This window comes from Lacerta agilis, chromosome 10 (assembly GCF_009819535.1).
Source record: "Lacerta agilis isolate rLacAgi1 chromosome 10, rLacAgi1.pri, whole genome shotgun sequence".
NCBI lineage: Eukaryota > Metazoa > Chordata > Lepidosauria > Squamata > Lacertidae > Lacerta > Lacerta agilis.
Genome location: NC_046321.1, coordinates 51301462 through 51320349, shown reverse-complemented (window position 1 = coordinate 51320349; position 18888 = coordinate 51301462). Strand labels below are relative to the sequence as shown.

The window sequence follows — 18888 nt, the reverse complement described above, 5'->3', positions numbered from 1 at the left end:
TATTTCCAGTGTTCTGTATGTTAGCCTAAATTTGTATTACAGTGGTACCTCTGGTTGCGAACATGATCTGTTCCGGGGTGCCGTTTGCACCCCGAAAAGTCCGCAACCAGAGCGGCACTTTTGCACATGCGCGAAGAACGCTTCTGCACATGCGCAAAGAACACTTCTGCACGTACGGCAAAACCCAGAAGTAAACACTTCCGGGTTTGCCGCGTTCTTAACCTGAAAAAATGCAACATGAAGCGTTCGCAAGACGAGCTATGACTGTATATATATTCTGAAACAGGTCAAGATACAGTATCAATAACAATGCAAACTTTTAAGAATTCTGACTAGCCTCCTTTCAAATCTTCACTGGGTAGCTATGCACAACCATCTAGAATATTAACATTCAAGTTGCAAGATATACCTCTGAGTCAACCTGTAAAGTGGCTTTTGTCAGCAATTATTTTTGAATATTTCCTAGGAAATAAGTAGCATATACTGCACCTTCTACATCACAGAAGGCATACATTAACTAAACAACAAGAAATGATCAAGGTACAATCCATCTTTTTAAAATCAATTTTTCATACTGAATTTTTAATACCATGCTGACTTTACAAAGAAACTAAAGTACCAACTATCAACCATCAACTATTTCTTTGGAACCTCCTCATGTTTTACAAGAAATAAATCATTATGAAACAGGATTTCCTTTGTGAAGAAATACTCCAGCAAAATTGCAAGTAGATTTTTTCCCCAGGTTTACTGAAAATTCCTTGCTGAGAAAGCTCAGAACTCCACTTATAGGATGCAAAAAGGTTATTTCATACCATTGTTCTCACTCTGCTTAAAGCATTTTTGCAAGGTATCCCAAGAACACACCCTTTGTGCTGAGATCCTTAAGCCAGAAGAATTTCAGTTCTCCACTGCAAAAGCTATCTGTACTTCTAAACAAATATCAAATGTGATGGAAATTAAAACAAACTTGATGCTTTCATAGTACAAGTTGGAACCCAAGTAAAAATAAAGTTTCATTGGGGCTATAGGTAAAGCTAGTTATTATTATTCTGCATATTCTGGTACATGGTTTTCTAACAAAAATAATCAAATATAGAGATTCAGGTAGGTAGCAGTGTTGGTCTGACGCAGTCGAAATAAATAATAATTTTTTAAAAAAATTCAAATAGAAAGAGAAATTGTTAAAAGCAGGCAGATATTCCAAGGGCAAAAAGACAGGTGTTTACATATCCCCTTTATATGTACTAGCCATTATAACTTAAGCAGGTGCCCCAGAAGTTTATCTGGGGTTCTGCTCAAATGCAGTCTAGGAAACTGGGTTCTGCATCCCAAAACATGCATTTTGATAAATCACTTATCTGCAATCAGTTTTGAGAACAAATGGGTGCTGTGTAATACACTGAAGCATAAGATCACCTTACCGGTATATCCCCCTTTTCTTACTCTGTGCATTTCTCTCTCTCATTTTCTTGTCTTTTTCTTTCCTTTTTTCATTATTTTATCTCCCTTCCTTCCCATCTGCCTCTTTCCCCCACAACCATTATCATTTTCCCTCTCCCTTGTTCTAGCTTTGAATTTACTGTTTCAAGCATGGGTTGGACTGGGTGATATATAAGGGCTCACCAACTCTATGATATGCTTACACTTGGCCCGTCTATGGTTTCTACCTACTAGACAGTTCCAGGAATGATGCACAAGGGCCTAAGAGACATAAGGCCCAGGTGGTCTCCTCAGGCCATTTTATCCCAATCTAGTATAAATGAAATTCTCAACCAGCACACAACCATTTTGCCTGGAACTTTCTGAAAACAGAATGGAAGTTTAGGATTCAGCCCTTGTATTACCAACGGGAAAATAAAATCTGAAATGTAATCTTAGTAGCCATTTAGCTTCAAGAAAGAGTGGCCACAATAAGCCCGTGTGGGAGCTCGGCATTCTCTTCATGGCAAGCTATGAAATACCAGTAATGGATACTAAAGTTGTGTTACCACATGATGGGGAAGAAATCACTGTATTTGTACCTCTAGTTTTGTACATTTTCATAGCACTTAACTGGAACCACTAATTTTATGACCAATTACAACAGTGATCAACATTTTATAACACTAATTTATAGTCTCCCTAACATTTTATGCATTAGTATTCTTGATCAGCATCTTACACCTTCATTAATCACATTATCAAGGGTGTTTTGTTTTCTGTCACATAAAAATTTATGAGGTCTCAGGGCAAGGCAGGTGGTTATTCCTCTAAGGGTTTTTTCCCATTCAGTTTCCTCTTTACATACCAGAACATGTTCCTTTATTTTTTGTTTTCTCAGTTAATTTGTTTTATGACAGTGCTTTAGGTTTATAATGCCAAAATACTATACCTACTAGACCATTACTCACAAGTACTGCAAACAACACCGGACATGCCAGAAATGCTATCAAAGGTTCCAGCAGCTTGGTGCTTGCTCAGAAAGGACTGCATTATTAAGTCGTTCATTCATTTTTGCTGTGATGCTACCAGGATAGTGATGTGGAGCCACATCACATATTGTCTGCATTGCCACCTCCTGACACTAACAAAGGGAGACTAGCACATGGATGGCCAAAATGGTGCCTTTACAGATGTGGGGGCAGCAGGGGCAGCCTTGACTGGCCACAATTGGCATCACTTTCACAAACATGTCTGAGGAGGGTGTAGGCTTTTAATTGTTGCTGGCAAACCACATTAAATAAATCAGTCTTATAAAACTTTAATTATCCATAGGTGATAAGGAATTCCATGTAGGCAGGTAGAATTTTCTATATATGGTTAGGTGTGCAGGCTAGCAGAGGAGGCATTGCTTTTCCACCAGACCAAATGGGTCCCGTGCTGGCCACAAAGGATGATACACCTGCTTGTTCCATGAACTGCAAGCTGAAGGATGAAATTTATATTTTTATATTTACTTGCCATAAGCAGATGCTTCAAATTTAGTAAAGGGTCATATCCAACCCGTTGCGTTCCACTTGCACAACAGTGTTCTGTTTTCTCTGTGCACCCCCAAAATCTGCTTCAAATGGTCCTTCAATCCTCTACAGCTGATTTTGAGCACCCAACATTGCAGTTCCATGGGCACTACAGACTTCCATGCATGCAGTGGAACCCCATTGTCCTCTTCTGTCATCTCCAGCTCCCTTTTGTTGTTGTTCAGTCATTCAGTCGGGTCACGAAGAGTCGGACACGACTGAACGACTGAACAACAACAAAAGGGAGCTGGAGATGACAGAAGAGGACAATGGGGTTCCACTGCATGCATGGAAGTCTGTAGTGCCTATGGAACTGCAATGTTGGGTGCACTACTATATTTCTGGCAAAATTATGACTTAGTACTGTATTATTTAATACAAAGAACTTAGAACACAATATTTATATTTATAACATGAAAGATATTCAAACAATACTAATAAAGTAATTCCTCTGCTACAGTAATGCAAGAAAAAATTATTGACCATGGATTGCAAAGATAAACTTTCTAAAAACTGATACACTTTCTTACCTAAAAGAAAGTCAAGTGTAGCTTATTTGAAATCAGTGCCAAACACTTTAGGTACAATATTGGTTTTCAACTCCTCTCTTTCAGTCTCTCACACACCCCACCCCAATGGTTAAAACATTTTTCTTACTAGACTATAGAGTTTCATGTCCCTTATAAGCAGTGACCATAAGGTTTCAAAACTGAGAAAGAAAAGAAAAACAGCAGTAATCTTGCTCTTGTAAATTTGTAAAAGAACATTCACGAAGGAGATGGCAAAGACAGCCATAATGGGATGAAATTATCCATGCTATTTCCCCCCCCCCCCAAGCAAGTTAAAATTCTGATCCTCCTCTCAGTTCACAGAAGAAGATATAAATCTCTATGAAATCATTATGCTCCCATAGTTTCAATATAGCGGAGGCCAGAGGTACTCAGAAGTCCTTATCTTGTGGAATTAACTGAATGGGCACCAAATATCAGCAGAGCTTTTTGCTTTATTTTGAACATTGTAAAGATATGCCATGATAAAACACATGCAGCATTTTTTATTTTATTTTTACAAAAGACAACAGAATACTTCAATTAAAAATGCTCCTCTCTTTTTCAGAAATGTATAGAACAAAACAACATTGTCCTGTTAGAGCTTATTTAGTCCACACCACATTTACAAATATTTCCAACATAACCAATGTTTTTGTATGAAATTAGGTTATTTTTCAAAAATACTTTGTACATGGAATAATGTTTAACACACACAGTTGCTACAACCATGTGTAAATATTTTCCTATTTTTAGTCAATAACTTTCATTTCCTTTCCCCTTCCAAACTTCATGGAGAAGAATCTACTGGTGAAGCCATTAAAAGAATTGTAATTTTATTTTTTAAAATCAAATACAGTTGTACCTTGGATCCGGAACACCTTGGAAGTTTCAGCTCCCGAACACTGCAAACCCAGAAGTGAGTGTTCAGGTTTGCGAACGTTCTTTGGAAACCGAACGACTGATGGGACTTCTGCGGCTTCTGATGGGCTGCAGGAGCTTCCTGCACCCAATGAGAGGCTGTGCTTTGGTTTCCAAATGTTTTGGAAGTCGAACGGACTTCCAGAATGGATTCCGTCCAACTTCAAAGGTACGACTGTAATTGGAGTGTTCTTATCTGCAGTGCCCATGTATGCAAGTATTTTCACATAGAACATAACTCTACCCCAGTCCCATTACGTGTGCATGTGTACATGTGCACGCACGCACACTCCATATCAAGCTATTATGTGTCTTCTACAAGTCACATCCAGCCTTGTCTTCTCCCCTCCACTGAGTTACACAGGTCCCATTCCCCATAGCAATCTTGATGGGATACTGCCGCACTCCGTGTACCACGGCAGAGAAGCATTAGTCCCATTGTTTTCAGGGCTATATAAGTGAACTGTGGTATATTTATAGCACAGGGACACAGCTCAAGTTGTGAATATTTCTAAGTGAAGTATTCTTCACACATACTGAACTCCCTCTAGCTCAAAAAGGAAAAGGCTTAAAGCCACACATAATATGCAATATATGCCTGCATTTCCAAGTACAAATTATAAGTAGCAGCAGTTCCAACTCTCATGCCCTAAGCAAAATATAATTACTCAGCTCACCACAAAAGTGAAAGAAACCAGGTCTGCTATCCTCCTCCTTACATCCTTAAGAGGCAACTCTTAACCACAATATCTCTACATTTTAAATTTAAACCATAACACAGCTCCGACTGATACTAACTATAAATGTTCTTAAAAACAGTCTCCAGCCCTGAAAGAAGTGCCAGAGAAAAGGCCTCATGGACTAATACCATCTTCTAAAGTCAGAAGTGGACAAAATTACTGGATTCCACTCCAGTATAGTATTAGTACTGAATAACTGAATTCATTGGCAATTCTAGAGATGCACCTCTGGAACCTTTCTCATAGCTGAATTCCACTCACTGAAAATTTGCAGTCTTTAGACACATAACAGGCTATATATTCATGCACTGGAGCCTCCTGCCCCAACTTGGCACAGTGACATCAAGTCCTGTCATGCAAGAGACCTCCATATCTACTGTATTTTTCACTACATAAGACACACTTTTTCCCTCCTAAAAAGTAAGGGGAAATGTCTGTGCATCTTATGGAGCGAATGTGTGGTCCCTGGCAGTGGCGGAGCTGGGGACTTTGGTTCCCGGAGCGGCGGGGGCGTGGCACGTCACCCACGCGACGCCCGCACGAGGGGGTGGGAAGAGGGCTTTAGAACACACTTAAGAGTTCCCTCCATCCGAGGGGCTCTGTGACTTGCATGAGAGCAGCCAGGAGCCAGCATGGAGGAGAATCTTTCTCCCTCGCACGCTCTGTCAAATTGGGATGGGGAGCTTTTTTTCTTGCTTTCCTCCTCTAAAAACTAGGTGCATCTTATGGTCAGGTGCAGTATTTGGCAAGGTCTACAACATTTCCCAAACCTCCAGATGCATAACAACACTCAGCCATATTCTGGTAGATCTGCAGCCAGGTTCAGTGTGGTTCTGAGGCAAGTGAAATGCAAAACCTATACATGTGAGAGTCTGTCTCTATCTATATACCACTATGAAGTGTAGACTTATATCTGAAAACTGAATTAAATCAGCTATGCAGCCACTACCCACTCTAGTTAACCCTTGGTACACAGACAGATGTAGGCAAGTGTGCTTTTGTTCATAGTTACGTTCAAGGACAACCTGCACAGCACACAAATACAAATCTATTCCATTCAGATATACACCTTATATATACTCGAAGAGTGCACTATTGTCATATAGATGGTAGTAAAGTGTATCTGTGAGTATTTACCACACCATTTTTGTTTTAAAATATCTTGTGCTACTGAAGGACTGATTATTTTGGAGATGGCTAACATTTTAAATCATCTTACACCTTTACAATTTGGCAAAGTATCTAATTTTGTGTTTCAAATGCTAAATATGGTTAATTGAATATATCATTACTCTAGAAAATTGCAGACTATCACAATGCCAGTTAACTTACTCCACAGTATTATTTCAGGAAAGGTGTGGGCAGGCTCTTATTTTTTGTATGCTATACACAGGCAAGCTTCTTTGAAATATACTGGAACCAAATGGAAACATACATCTTAACATAAAATGCAGCTTTATTTCTGGTAGGTTCATAAGGATGCATTACAGCTACGGGGGTGGGGGTGCAGAGAGTGATTTAAGTAATATTTGCTTCAAACAATATATTGCTTTATGTACTTTATTTATCAAAGCTTTAGTTGCTGATCAGAGTTATGGAGATATTAACAAGGAAAGGATAGTGACAAACCATTAGGACTTTTCCCCTGTTAAGATAATCATTTCTGACTTGGGGTTCACATTACTTAAAACTTTTTGGATTAATGACTGAACATGCAGCATAATCTTGTGCATGTCTAAAGGTAAAGGTAAAGGGACCCCTGACCATTAGGTCCAGTCGCGGATGACTCTGGGGTTGCGGACGGTGCTAATCTCGCTTTATTGGCCGAGGGAGCTGGCATACAGCTTCCGGTTCATGTAGCCAGCATGACTAAGCCGCTTCTGGTGAACCAGAGCAACACATGGAAATGCCGTTTACCTTCCCGCTGGAGCGGTACCTATTTATCTACTTGCACTTTGATGAGCTTTCGAACTGCTATGTTGGCAGGAGCAGGGACCGAACAACAGGAGCTCACCCCGTCGCAGGGATTCGATCTGCCGACCTTCTGATTGGCAAGCCCTTGGCTCTGTGGTTTAACCCACAGCGCCACCCATGTCCCTCCTGTGCATTTCTACTAACAGGCAAATCCCACTCTGCTCACTGGACCCTGCACCCAGGCAAATGAGCACCAGATTGTTCATACATAATAAAAATAGCAAACATCAATCTTAGGCAGGGAAGCAAAGTTATTCCTTCAGATAACACACTGCTTGTAGATTTAGTCCTCTTTAGAATCATCGCTATTAATATGGCCAACACTTTTTGAACAATTAGAAGATACAGTAGTAGCCTCGTGTCCTTCTCTTAGATTTAAGTTCAGTATATATGGGTAATTCTTAATACAAAGCTTGATAACACTGACAGTTCTTTCTCATTCAAGTCCTGGTTCCAATCACCTGAAAACATTCATTCAGCCAGTCATTCAATTTGTATGCCGCTTTCTGACACACACAAAATCACGCTCAAAGAAGCTTACAGCAAAGAAAACAGGAATACATTTCAAACAAACACTTCAAAAACAATTTCAAAATAACATAGCAAAACAATAGCAAATATAACAGCCATACTAAAAAGCACATTTCAATACTATAAATTTAACAAGATTAATAAAACATGCAGCATCTAATAGCAAAAATAACAAGGGAGCTTCACAGTTTCACCTTAGTCCTAGAAAGACCACTCCCATGATGATGTTGCAGCAGCTTCTTATAAGACTTCTACGGGCAAGGGTGGGGTAGCTAGAAACACCCCATTATACAAAACATCATATAACTGAGCAATGAGTGAAAGTCCTGTACATTATTAAAATCACTCTTTGAAACCTATCACATCATCTGACTGGATAAATAACTTTGGCACAAAGTAGCTTTCAGTATATTTTCTTTTTGGCCTCAGTGTAAACTAACCCAATAAGGAAACTCCACCTAAGAGCTGAGAATGCAATAGAGATTTCACACAAGCAAGGTATTATCTTGACAAGACTGATCATGTGAATCAGTCCTAAATGATTAGCCCCTCAGAGAACAATTCTCTAATACGGGCAAATTCGGACACTGAAAAAACTACCACTTCAGTTTCTCAAGCACCAAGGGGGATTTTTATTTATTTTTATTTTAGTACATTAGTGCATTACCTTGAAAGTTGCTTGCTTTACATTTTTTATGGCTTGGGTTTACCTAATTTCTCCACTTACTGAATAGTGCACAATATATCCCAGAAGTTTATCCTCCCTGCTCCCTCCAATATGGATAAAAATACCCCTTCCCAGAAAGAACAAGGTGGATGTTTAGTGAAGAAGAGGATAAATTTGAAGCTGAAATGATGGATGGCAGTGACCTTTCTATCTGTAAAACTTCAGCATATAATAGGCTATTTAATCTTGAGAACTGGATTATTATTAATCAATTATTCATGACAGTTTGAATATATGGGAGATGCTTCTTGTTTTCTTAAATATCACAAAGCTGAAGCCCTGTTTGAGCAACAGGAAGATTAAATCTGAACAAGTCTACAAGACCCATGCCTATTGCTCCTCCAACTTCTATTGCTTATTGCTATAGAATATCGAACAAATTGTGCTGAATTAACTCCTGCTATGATGATTTTGCAGTAATGTGTCATTCAAACAAAGAAAAATAATGGAAAAACAAGTATACTGGTGGAATTTGGCAGAATGGGCTATGTTCTTATGTGAATGGTGACAATGGAATCAGACACCTTCTCTTTTCAAGGAAAATGTCTCATAAGATCCTAAAGGTGCTCAAATTAAAACAAAATTTAAAAAATCCTTCCAGTAGCACCTTACGAGACCAACTAAGTTTGTTCTTGGTATGAGCTTTTGTGTGCATACACACGAAAGCTCATACCAAGAACAAACTTAGTTGGTCTCTAAGGTGCTACTGGAAGGAATTTTTTAATTTTTTGTTTTGAATATGGCAGACCAACACGGCTACCTACCTGTAACTGTGGCTCAAATTAAACGCTGATATGATCGGCTGCATAACATTGGACTTTGAAGGGTGAAAATAGCAAGGCATGATGTGACAATTACTTCTCATTTTTTAATTTTAAACTTCTCTTAATTTACTAGGAAAATTTCAATTTTAAAGAAAACACAAAGAAGGAATTGTTGAACGAATTAAACACATGAAGCCTGGATATGAGACATCTAAGAGGAGATGTAACAGTCATCTTCAAAAATTTGAAGGGCTGTCACATACATGATGGACCCTATTTATTTTCTGCTGCTCTACGGAAAGGGTGAGGAATCTCAGGCCACAAGGTGAAAAGCAGCTCTTCAGGCCTCTGTTTGGCCCTCAGTCAGGGCTCTCCTTAGGTCATGTCCCTTCCCAGGCCTCTGTGTCCATCTCAAGTGCTTTTTGCCTGGATGGAGATGCTTTTCCTGCTAATACCTGGAAGGAGAGGTGGGATAGAATCATGGACCTTTGTGAGGCTGGAATGTATCCTGCTGTGGAAGGCAAGTGACATATCCACTTTTGCTTCTCACTATGCCTGGCAGTGGCATGCAGCCCCTGGAAAGCTGCTTATGAGAGAATGCAGCTCTCAGGCTGAACAAAACTCCCCAGGCCTGATCCACAGGGTAGAAGCTGAAGCAAGGTGTCCAAATGACAAGAACAAGGACTAAGACTGAACATTAAGAAGAATTTCCTGACAGTGTTAAGCTGTTTAACTGCCCAAAAGTTATTATCTTGCCTTTTTTACAATAATAAGAAAAATGAAACATCTGGAAACATTTATAATGGGAAAGCTGAGGAGACTTATAACAAACAGAGCAATATTTGAAACTGCGTAGGTGGATAAACAATCCATTTGGAAGGAGAAAAAAATATTGAGTCATTAAAGTAGCAGTAAACAGAAAGCAAGGCTCTTGTTAAAATTATGATGCATATGATGTTCAATGCAACACAGAAAAGCAAGCTCCTTGGCAAATCAGTCTTACTTAAATTCTTATTTTTTTTCCAAATAATTGCTTTGTATGTCTTCAATCCAAAATGTTTATTTTTGACTGATTCCATTTTCTACACAATGGAACGCTCATATTTCATAATTCCAATGCAATTTTACTAGACCATTAGGGAAGACCCATCAAGAACATGTGCTGCACGAAACATGCAAATAACAACCCCAATCTTCTAAAGCCACTGAGGAAGTGAAGATTTTACACATAAGACAACTTCCTACATACACTGCACTTTTCTGCACACCCCCATTTATTGTTGTGAAAATCTCTGTTCACTGCAGACCTCGAAATTAGGAACATAAGAACCTGCTGGGTCAGGTGAACACCCCCTCTAGGTCCAGCACCCTGTTCTCACAGTGGCCAACCAAATGCCCATGGGAAATCCACAAGCAGGATTCAATAGGACTAGCCCTATATTATCCCATCTGTATGAGGGGGAGACAGGCACGAGCAGATAATCAGTGTCATTAAGACTAGCTACTCACTGGATGAAATTTGAATTTATAACTTGAAAACTTGAATCACTGCCTTCTGTAGAGAATCTGAAGGCACTCTCCTCTTTCCCTAACACACAACAAGACTGACAAATCTCAAGATTGTTCAAAGGACATTTGCCTTCCTTGGAATTAATGGAAAACAGCATTATGGGATCTTAAAATAATAATTGCACAGATGCTCTGCCATACATGGTATAATGCATGTTAGCTCAAGTTACAAAAACAGCTTGTTTATCTCTAGGTACTCTTTGATGATGAAGACTGACAGAAATCATCCCTGAGAAGAAATTCTATTGACACACATTACAGTTCTACACAAATGCATTTGACACAGATTTAGCTACATCAACAGTCAGTACAAGATTACACTAAAAAGGCAAGTCTAAACAGCAGCAATTAGCTCTAGAAATACTTACTTCTGATGAGGTCATCACCAGTGCAATTCCCCCAGACAGGCTGGTCTTCTGCATCTACTTGTATATTTGGGTTATTTGAAGGTTCTCTGATCTCTCTCTCTCCTAGCGCTGTTCTTCCTCTATCACATATTTCTAAACAACAGCAAAGGATCACACCATAAGCAATTTAAGAAGATTTACACCTTCCTTTCCAAGCTGCTACCGGTATATCAACAAGAATTTACCAAACTGTTCTCTTATACAAGAGTTAAGTATTAGCAAAGAGATTAAGCATAACTAAAATTATATAATAATTGTTCTCCCAATTTATTATTCAGTTGCAGCAAGTTAAGAAAACTACTTTTCCCTCTGTCCTAACCATTCCCACACTGAAACATTGTTGTTGTTTAGTCGTTTAGTCATGTCCAACTCTTCGTGACCCCATGGACCAGAGCACGCCAGGCACTGAAACATACTAAGGGGTAAAGAGACTTCACGCTTGTGGGATCTGCTTTGGTGGTGGTGGTTTTTACTTGATCTCAGAGTTCTCCAAGCTGGAGCCAAGTGTTTGCATAGTGGCTCAGAGGTCCAGAAATACTGTTAAGAGTTAATGAAGGGTAAATAGTATCTTAGAAGATATGCTTAGCACAGGAATGTATTTTGAGAACCAAAACCGAACTCTCAGTCTTAACCTTTTCATACAAAAACCCACTCCAGGTTTTCCCCTTGGTTTTCTTTCTTTCCTTTTCTTTTTTCTGTAGTCTAACTGAGAGGGTGAGTTTTATGTGGAATCTACACACATTTAAAAAAATGTTCTGAAAACACTTTTTTAAAAAGCCTTTTTAAAAATGCATTGAATTTTCCATAAGGCTCACCATCGCCATCTAGTGTCACATTGTGTATTGCACTTAAAACACATTTAAAACGTTTTATTTGCAGCTGTATAGCTGAGTCCTTAGTTGTTGCTATTGTTAAACAGCTGGAAACCTTTGTCACCCACTGTAAAAATGATATCATTTTCAAGTATTATTTTATATACTTAATTAAGGATTTCTATACCAGCATTTACAAAATGGTCACAGGAAGTTCTGCAAATTTTTAAAAAATGCATAAGTATGTAATATAAAATATTTAAAATATCAGCAATAGTATCAGCAGGCCAGCAGAAGTTCCAGCTATACTGTAATTCTGTAATACCTATCGTTCCACATCTGTGAACTAAATTAAAGCAATGATGGTACAAGGTACACCTCCATAAAGAGGTCATTCCAAAGTGTTGAAGCTGATACCGAGAAGGCCTTATTAGAGGCCCTCTCATTTCTTACATCCTCAGTTGAGAGAAGCACCAAAAGGCCACCCTGCTGGTCTTACAAAGTGTTGGTCACATGGGCATGACATGTTAGTATGATCTCCCTCATTCCAACATCACTGATCACATGGGATGAAACCTCAAGAGAGCAACAATCATGTTCGCTCTGTGTTATTGGAAAGCACTGGAGTTATGTACTATTAAAAACTTTGAACCTCCAAAGTTCTTCACAGTCCATTTGAAAACCTGAAACTCCAAAGTACTTTGGCCAGAATCACAAGAAAGGGTGAGTCATGCTGCATAGATACACTGTGTGTGTGTGTGTGTGCGCGCACGCACGTGTGTGCATGTATGTTGCTGTTTAGTCGTGTCATATATGTATGTATATACAGGGTGAGTCCTTCAAAAGAGGCCCCGTGGATACAGAGTACACATGTTCCACGGGGCCTCTTTTAAAAGACTCACCCTGTATGTATACACATACACACACGGAAGCTGAAGATTTCTGATATACAGAAAAATGTTACATTTATATATCTAAATTTAAAAAAACCCAAAACTGTCATATGACCAAAATCCTATTTAATAAAGCAATTCCAGATATCTTTATGTGGCCAACCTTTGAAGTAGTTTCCAGTCTACATACTTTAGCAATTACAAATACCCCCAATCTGCACTATTTTAGAACTGGCAAACATAATTAAAGGGAAAGCAAATTTTGCATAAACATTTTGAATTTAAGAAGTGCATTTTAGATATTTTCATGGCCAACCTTTAGATATGTATATTGCAGTTCAGTTAAACAATGTACATGTGCAATGAAGAGCTGTGATTGGTGACAGATCTTTCCTTAAAGGTTCCATGGCAGGTGGTCTCTGTGGTGCAATGGATCAGTGCACCTGGCTGTTAACTAGAAGGCTAGTGGTTCGAGCCCACCTAGGAACAGCTATGGGCAGGATTCCTGCTTTGCAGGGGGCTGGACTAGATGACCCCTGGGGTCCCTTCCAACTCTACAATTCTATGATAAAGAGCCATGTCATATTTCAAAGTAAAAAGCTGTTTGCCTTTTTAGCATTGCAATGACTGCAGCAGAAACTTCAAAGGAAATACCAGCTCTGTTGCATTTGCCCATACCGCATCACTCAGTTCAAAGTTCTGACTGGAAAAGAATCTGAGATTGGAAACTGCTTTACTAAGCAGACCAAAGTGGTATGAGGTAAAAGCCAATGTCACTAAAGTTGTTTAGGCTTTGACTGCATGTGTCACTGCCACATGGGCATTAATCATCTTAACTGAAATTATGCACAAGAAACTGAATGCAGAAGTATGTCCTTGCGACATTTACACTTAAGCTTGTCGAGAAATCTTGCATTTTCTTGGCTGATACTAATAAATTCATAGTTGTGTTAGAAGCAAGAAGAACAATGTAACATAAGACGGTAATACAAGACACTATTGTCTCAAAGGGTATTGCTCATCACTCAAAACTGCATTTAATAAATACGAAAAAATCTTAGTAACTTTTTCAACCGTTAAGAGGCGAAGGAGGGGGAATCCAATTACTCATAACATTAAAACCAGTTACCAGTAAAGGGCGGCACAAAATCTGGAAAAATTAGAGTAATTGTGAAACTTGATATTTTAGCAATATTGATTTACTGTTATTTCTATTGGAGCACAATAGCAAAAAATGTCATAGCTTTCTCTCATAAAAAGTACCTCTTTCCAAAGCATATCTACCCATCTAAGAGACTGTGAACTGCTACCGTATTTTCCGGCGTATAAGACGACTGGGTGTATAAGACGACCCCCAACTTTTTGAGATATACTCGGCCGCAGATTCTCCACCCGGCGTATAAGACGACCCCCAACTTTTGAGAAGATTTTCCTGGATTAAAAAGTAGTCTTATACGCCAGAATTACAGTATATTCATTTCACACTTACCAACCTCAGGTTACAACCCAATTTGGAGTTGATATGCAGCAAAACGTCTTTAGAAAATCACTTTGTTCACTTATCTAGCATTTTCTGTATTATTAAACAGTAAATAAAAACCTCACTAAGTTTGAAATCGTAAACACACTTATTAGGGAAAAAGCACCACTGAACACAACACGGTTTCCTACTGCATAAGATTGTGCTATAAATGTATCTTCTAGGACAGTGGTCCCCAGTTAGCGAAGTACTGTGGACCCCCTGGTTGTTGTTTTTTAAATCCAAGCTATGGATCACCTGCTTTTGAATTTTTTGATACCCTTATGGTAGTTATGTGAACGGTGCCACAGACACCTTGTGTGGGTTACATGGACCACCTGGGATCCATGGACCACCAATTGGGAACCACTGTTCTAGAATACTTTTAGTTCACAACAGGTTACAGATCTATGAGTCTTGAGTGGCACTTTCAGGCAACTGCAACACAGGTGGGAAGCCTCTCTAACCAAAGGGGAATGGGGGTGAGCAGGAGAAATAAAATTAAAAGACAGCTGCATCACTTTACTTGTTGCAGTTCTCCAAACTCAAAAAGCTCTAACTCAAATCAGAACTCAGAAACTTTTACAGTAAGTTACATGATGACTCAACTGTGCGTATTATGGGCTGCTGTCCCTCAAGCTTTGCAGATATTACTGACTCCTGTTAGCATCATCATACAAAGGCAAATGCAGCTATTGACTGAATAGTACATAATCTACTCAGTGGAGGTCCATTCCATTGGCTGAATTTCAATGAGAGACAAGGCCCCCACATTTCCATATTAGAGTTTGGCTCCATTTGGCTCAGATCTTGCACCCACTCCCTTGTCCTGTGCTTTAGACCAGAGCAGCCAGAACTCAGCTCTCATCCAGAAAAAAGATCTTCCCCCTAATTATAAACATACCAATGTTTCAATTAATCAGTCTTTGTTTCAGGGGTTTCAGGAAGTATCTGCTTGCACTGTTTTATCTTTTGTAATGGTGAGGTCCATTAAACATTCAGAATGATAGCATGAATGCAAGGTAGAATGTGAAGGAGAAGGTACCAACAAATTGTTGCAAGTCTGGTTGCAGTTCCTCAATTATGGCAAGGAAGGCAGAAACTTCACAATTTGCTTTGTTATAAGTATATTTATGCCACCCTTCAATTATATTCTCAGGGCAGTTTACAAAATAACATGAAAATACAAAAAATACAGCAAACTAAAAGCCACAAAATAATAAAATAGTTAGCAAAATTAAAACTGCATCTAAAACATTTGGGAACATAAAAATGTATATGCCTGGCAGCAACAGGATAGAAAAGCACCTGTGGGGCAAAAATCTCTAGGAAGAATGTTCCACTACTGGTACACCACAACTAAGTAATGATTTATAACTATGTGCTGAATACGGTACTTCTCACCACTGACTACCACCCATACATCTGGAATTACAGAAGATAAGGGAAATAGGGTGGCAGCTTGACATCCAGACAACTCCTAATTTCATTGGCAGGGGAAAATTTCAGCCTCCTCTCTCCACAATCACACACCCTTATGACCTTTTAAATTACATCCTCATCTTCCACTTTATACATTACTGGTGTTCATCTGCTTTTAAAAGATGTGGGTCTGCTGCACAGGATAGTTTGGGCTTAAGAAAATGGCAACATTTTGAGGCTGATCTTTCAACTGTAGCACTAAACAGCATAAATAGATCATCTCTCTTTGTACTGGTATCTAAAATGGCACTGAGATTACACATTAAATATGGGATACAAATAACAATACATAGCTGGAAATGTAGTTTTTCTCAATGTTGAATCATTTATGCTTGTCCTCAACCTGCTTTTAATCTTGATTGATTCTAGAGTAAGCCATCCACAACGGGGTATGCAGCGTCAAGTCACCTGATGTGAGCTTTAAAACTCTTCCTGTGATTAGGCTATCCATGCCTTTTTCTCCCTGCATATGGCCACGGCAAATGAAGAAAGAATTGGTAATTGCAATCTTGGTGTATGCCACCTTCAAATCCATTTTCCTTAATATCGGTGTCGGCCGCTGTTAAAGAAATTCAGCACCAGCCAGACCAGCCCATATCAGTTTCACTCACCCCAAACTTGCTGGAGGAGGTGCATGTCAACAGGGTCACACCAGCACATGCAGTGGACCTGTGAAAAGTGGTCACATTGTGGGAATCAATATTTGGGGGTATTTGTGCCATAACCGGACAAATCATCATTAAATCCCTGAATCCAGCTTAACGTGCTTGGGAGATAATATGAACTTGCATTTCAAACATCTTATTGGTCTGTTCTTGTTGGCAGCTAGGCTAGTAGTAGCAAGGTATTGGAAGGAGTGTTGCTGGGGCCACCTAGATCTGTTTGCAAATGGATACACTGCAGACTAATGCAGGGTCTATCTGCAGTGAACTTTTGTTTTCTGAATGAAACCAGTTTATCAAGGAGTGTTTTTTGAGGGCCAGAAAGATCCACTAGATCTAGACTGCATGTGAACTTTATTGGAAAAAAACAAATACCTTAGTCTCCATTGACTCTAAAATAAAATGTTATGTGCATGCACCAACTATAATCACAGTTAACAGTTTGCCCTGAACTGCTGTTTTGCATGCAGCAAACCACAACCCCGGATTAGTGTTACATCCAACCAGGGATTGCGGTTTGTTTCACGCAAACAAACTATGAATGGGAAGCGTCACATCACTGTTTCTTTGATGACAACACAGCCATACAAAGAGGAATGGTTCTAATACAGATTCTATGGGAAGGAATCTTGTGGGGGTTTTTAAGTCCTGAGATACATTTAAGGCATCTCAAAAAGCAAGTAAGTTTGATTCTTGTTTGCATCTCCATGCATGTTAGGTAAATGAGGTACCCATACACTGCAACAGACCATAGATAGGCTTCAGATCTGAGAAATGCTCATGGAAGTGGCCCCAGTATGTCCATACATTATATATTGTTCCTTAATAGCTCAAAAAAGTGTTCCATAAAACAACTCTGTTTGCAGGCATACACCCAACTCCAGATAATAAACTGGCAGCAGCATTTTGTCCTAGCTGAAGTTTCTGAAAACACTAATAATCCTATGTAGAATGCATTACAGAAGTCCAACCTGGAGGTCACTAGGGCATGAATGACCATGACTTTCCCCAACTTTGCCCAGGGAGAGGTGTAATTCGTGCACCGGACAACACTGGTAAAAGATACCCTTAGTTACTGCCATTGTGTAAGTGGAAAAGTTACCTTAGTAACCTCTGTAGCAACTCTGTCCCATACAGTTTAATCTTATGCATGTTTTATTCAGTATGTACCACCATGTTAAATGGAATTTACATTTAACTTATTAAAAGGCTGCAATCAAATGTGCTTTATGAGGGTGAAAATCCCACTGATCGCAGTGGGATTTACTTTAAAGTAAACCTTCCTTGGATTGGGCTGTTATTGATTTTCCCTATGAATTCTTTAGAAGTTTAATTCTGACGAAAGTTACATGGCAAGGATAGTTAAGCACTTCTACAAGAAGGAAAGTTTGATATTATTAACACATATTTCTAGTGTGTCAAATTCATCCCTGAGTTTAGATTGCTGCTCCAACAATACTGTCACTATACAGTTGTGGACTAGTGTAAGTATTTATTTTGGTCTTTCTTCAAATATTATTGTGCATAGTTGAGTATCATTTAAAGACAAAGTGTCAGTTCTAAAAGAATAAAAACCATGAAGTGGTTAAAATACTACATATTGTCTTTAAAAGAAAAAAAAATGACTTAAATGCCTCTCATTTTATTTACAGAAAAAGGTATTCCAAAATCTAAAACACTTTAAATGCTGTTAAAACACGGAAACCTTTACATAAACAGTGTCACATGACCATCCTCCTACTTGAATGTGCTCACTTTAAACTTATCCCCTAGTGAAACTGGAAGGCAAATTTTGAAACAAAATTGAAAGTAAACAGCCAGCTACACATAGGAACAGCCTTACAATGACCAACCAGTAGGCCTAGTCCATCAAGCTAAAGTATTGCCTACACTGACTGGCAGCCGCTCTCCTGGGTTTCAGATAGTGGTCCCTCCCTGTCCTACCTGGAGATGCTGGGACCTTCTACATGCAAAGCAGGTGTTCTACCATTGAGCTACAGTCCTTCCTATACAAACATGTTGTTGTGCATATAAAGCATTTTAAAGCCTATCTACTCTGGAACAGCTGCTCATGCACACACTTTCAGGCAGCTTAGTAGGGAGAAGATAAAGGCCTAGCCTGAGAGCACCTGCCCCCTCCCCTCCAGTTTTAAAACTACTATATACTCTACAAGGCGAAAAATAAGGGTTTTGTACATATTTAGTCCGGCATTCCTCGGCCTGCTTCGGAATTTGGGAGGTGTGGCAAAAATGGCAACAAACAAAAAATGCCAGAAGTGAAGAACGGCCATCTCTTCTTGAACGCATCTAGAGGAAGGCACTGGAGAAGGAAGTAACACA

The 18888-nt window shown here is 39.2% G+C and overlaps 1 protein-coding gene across 3 annotated transcripts in view; it reads right to left on the bottom strand.

Moving 5' to 3' along the window:
* The window catches only part of MDFIC (MyoD family inhibitor domain containing), a 40322-nt gene that overhangs the window by 20642 nt on the left and 792 nt on the right, over positions 1 to 18888 (bottom strand). Inside the window, exons 2-3 of one of the 3 annotated variants that reach the window (XM_033161783.1) lie at positions 16295 to 16349; positions 11142 to 11273 (exon numbers count right to left, since the gene is read on the bottom strand). The exons of 1 other annotated variant lie outside the window; for it this stretch is intronic. In XM_033161783.1, coding sequence (XP_033017674.1) covers positions 11142 to 11273; positions 16295 to 16337 — 175 coding nt within the window. In that variant the 5' untranslated portion in view covers positions 16338 to 16349. The remainder of the gene's footprint in view (positions 1 to 11141; positions 11274 to 16294; positions 16350 to 18888) is intronic. One more of the 3 variants, XM_033161782.1, reaches the window with a different exon arrangement.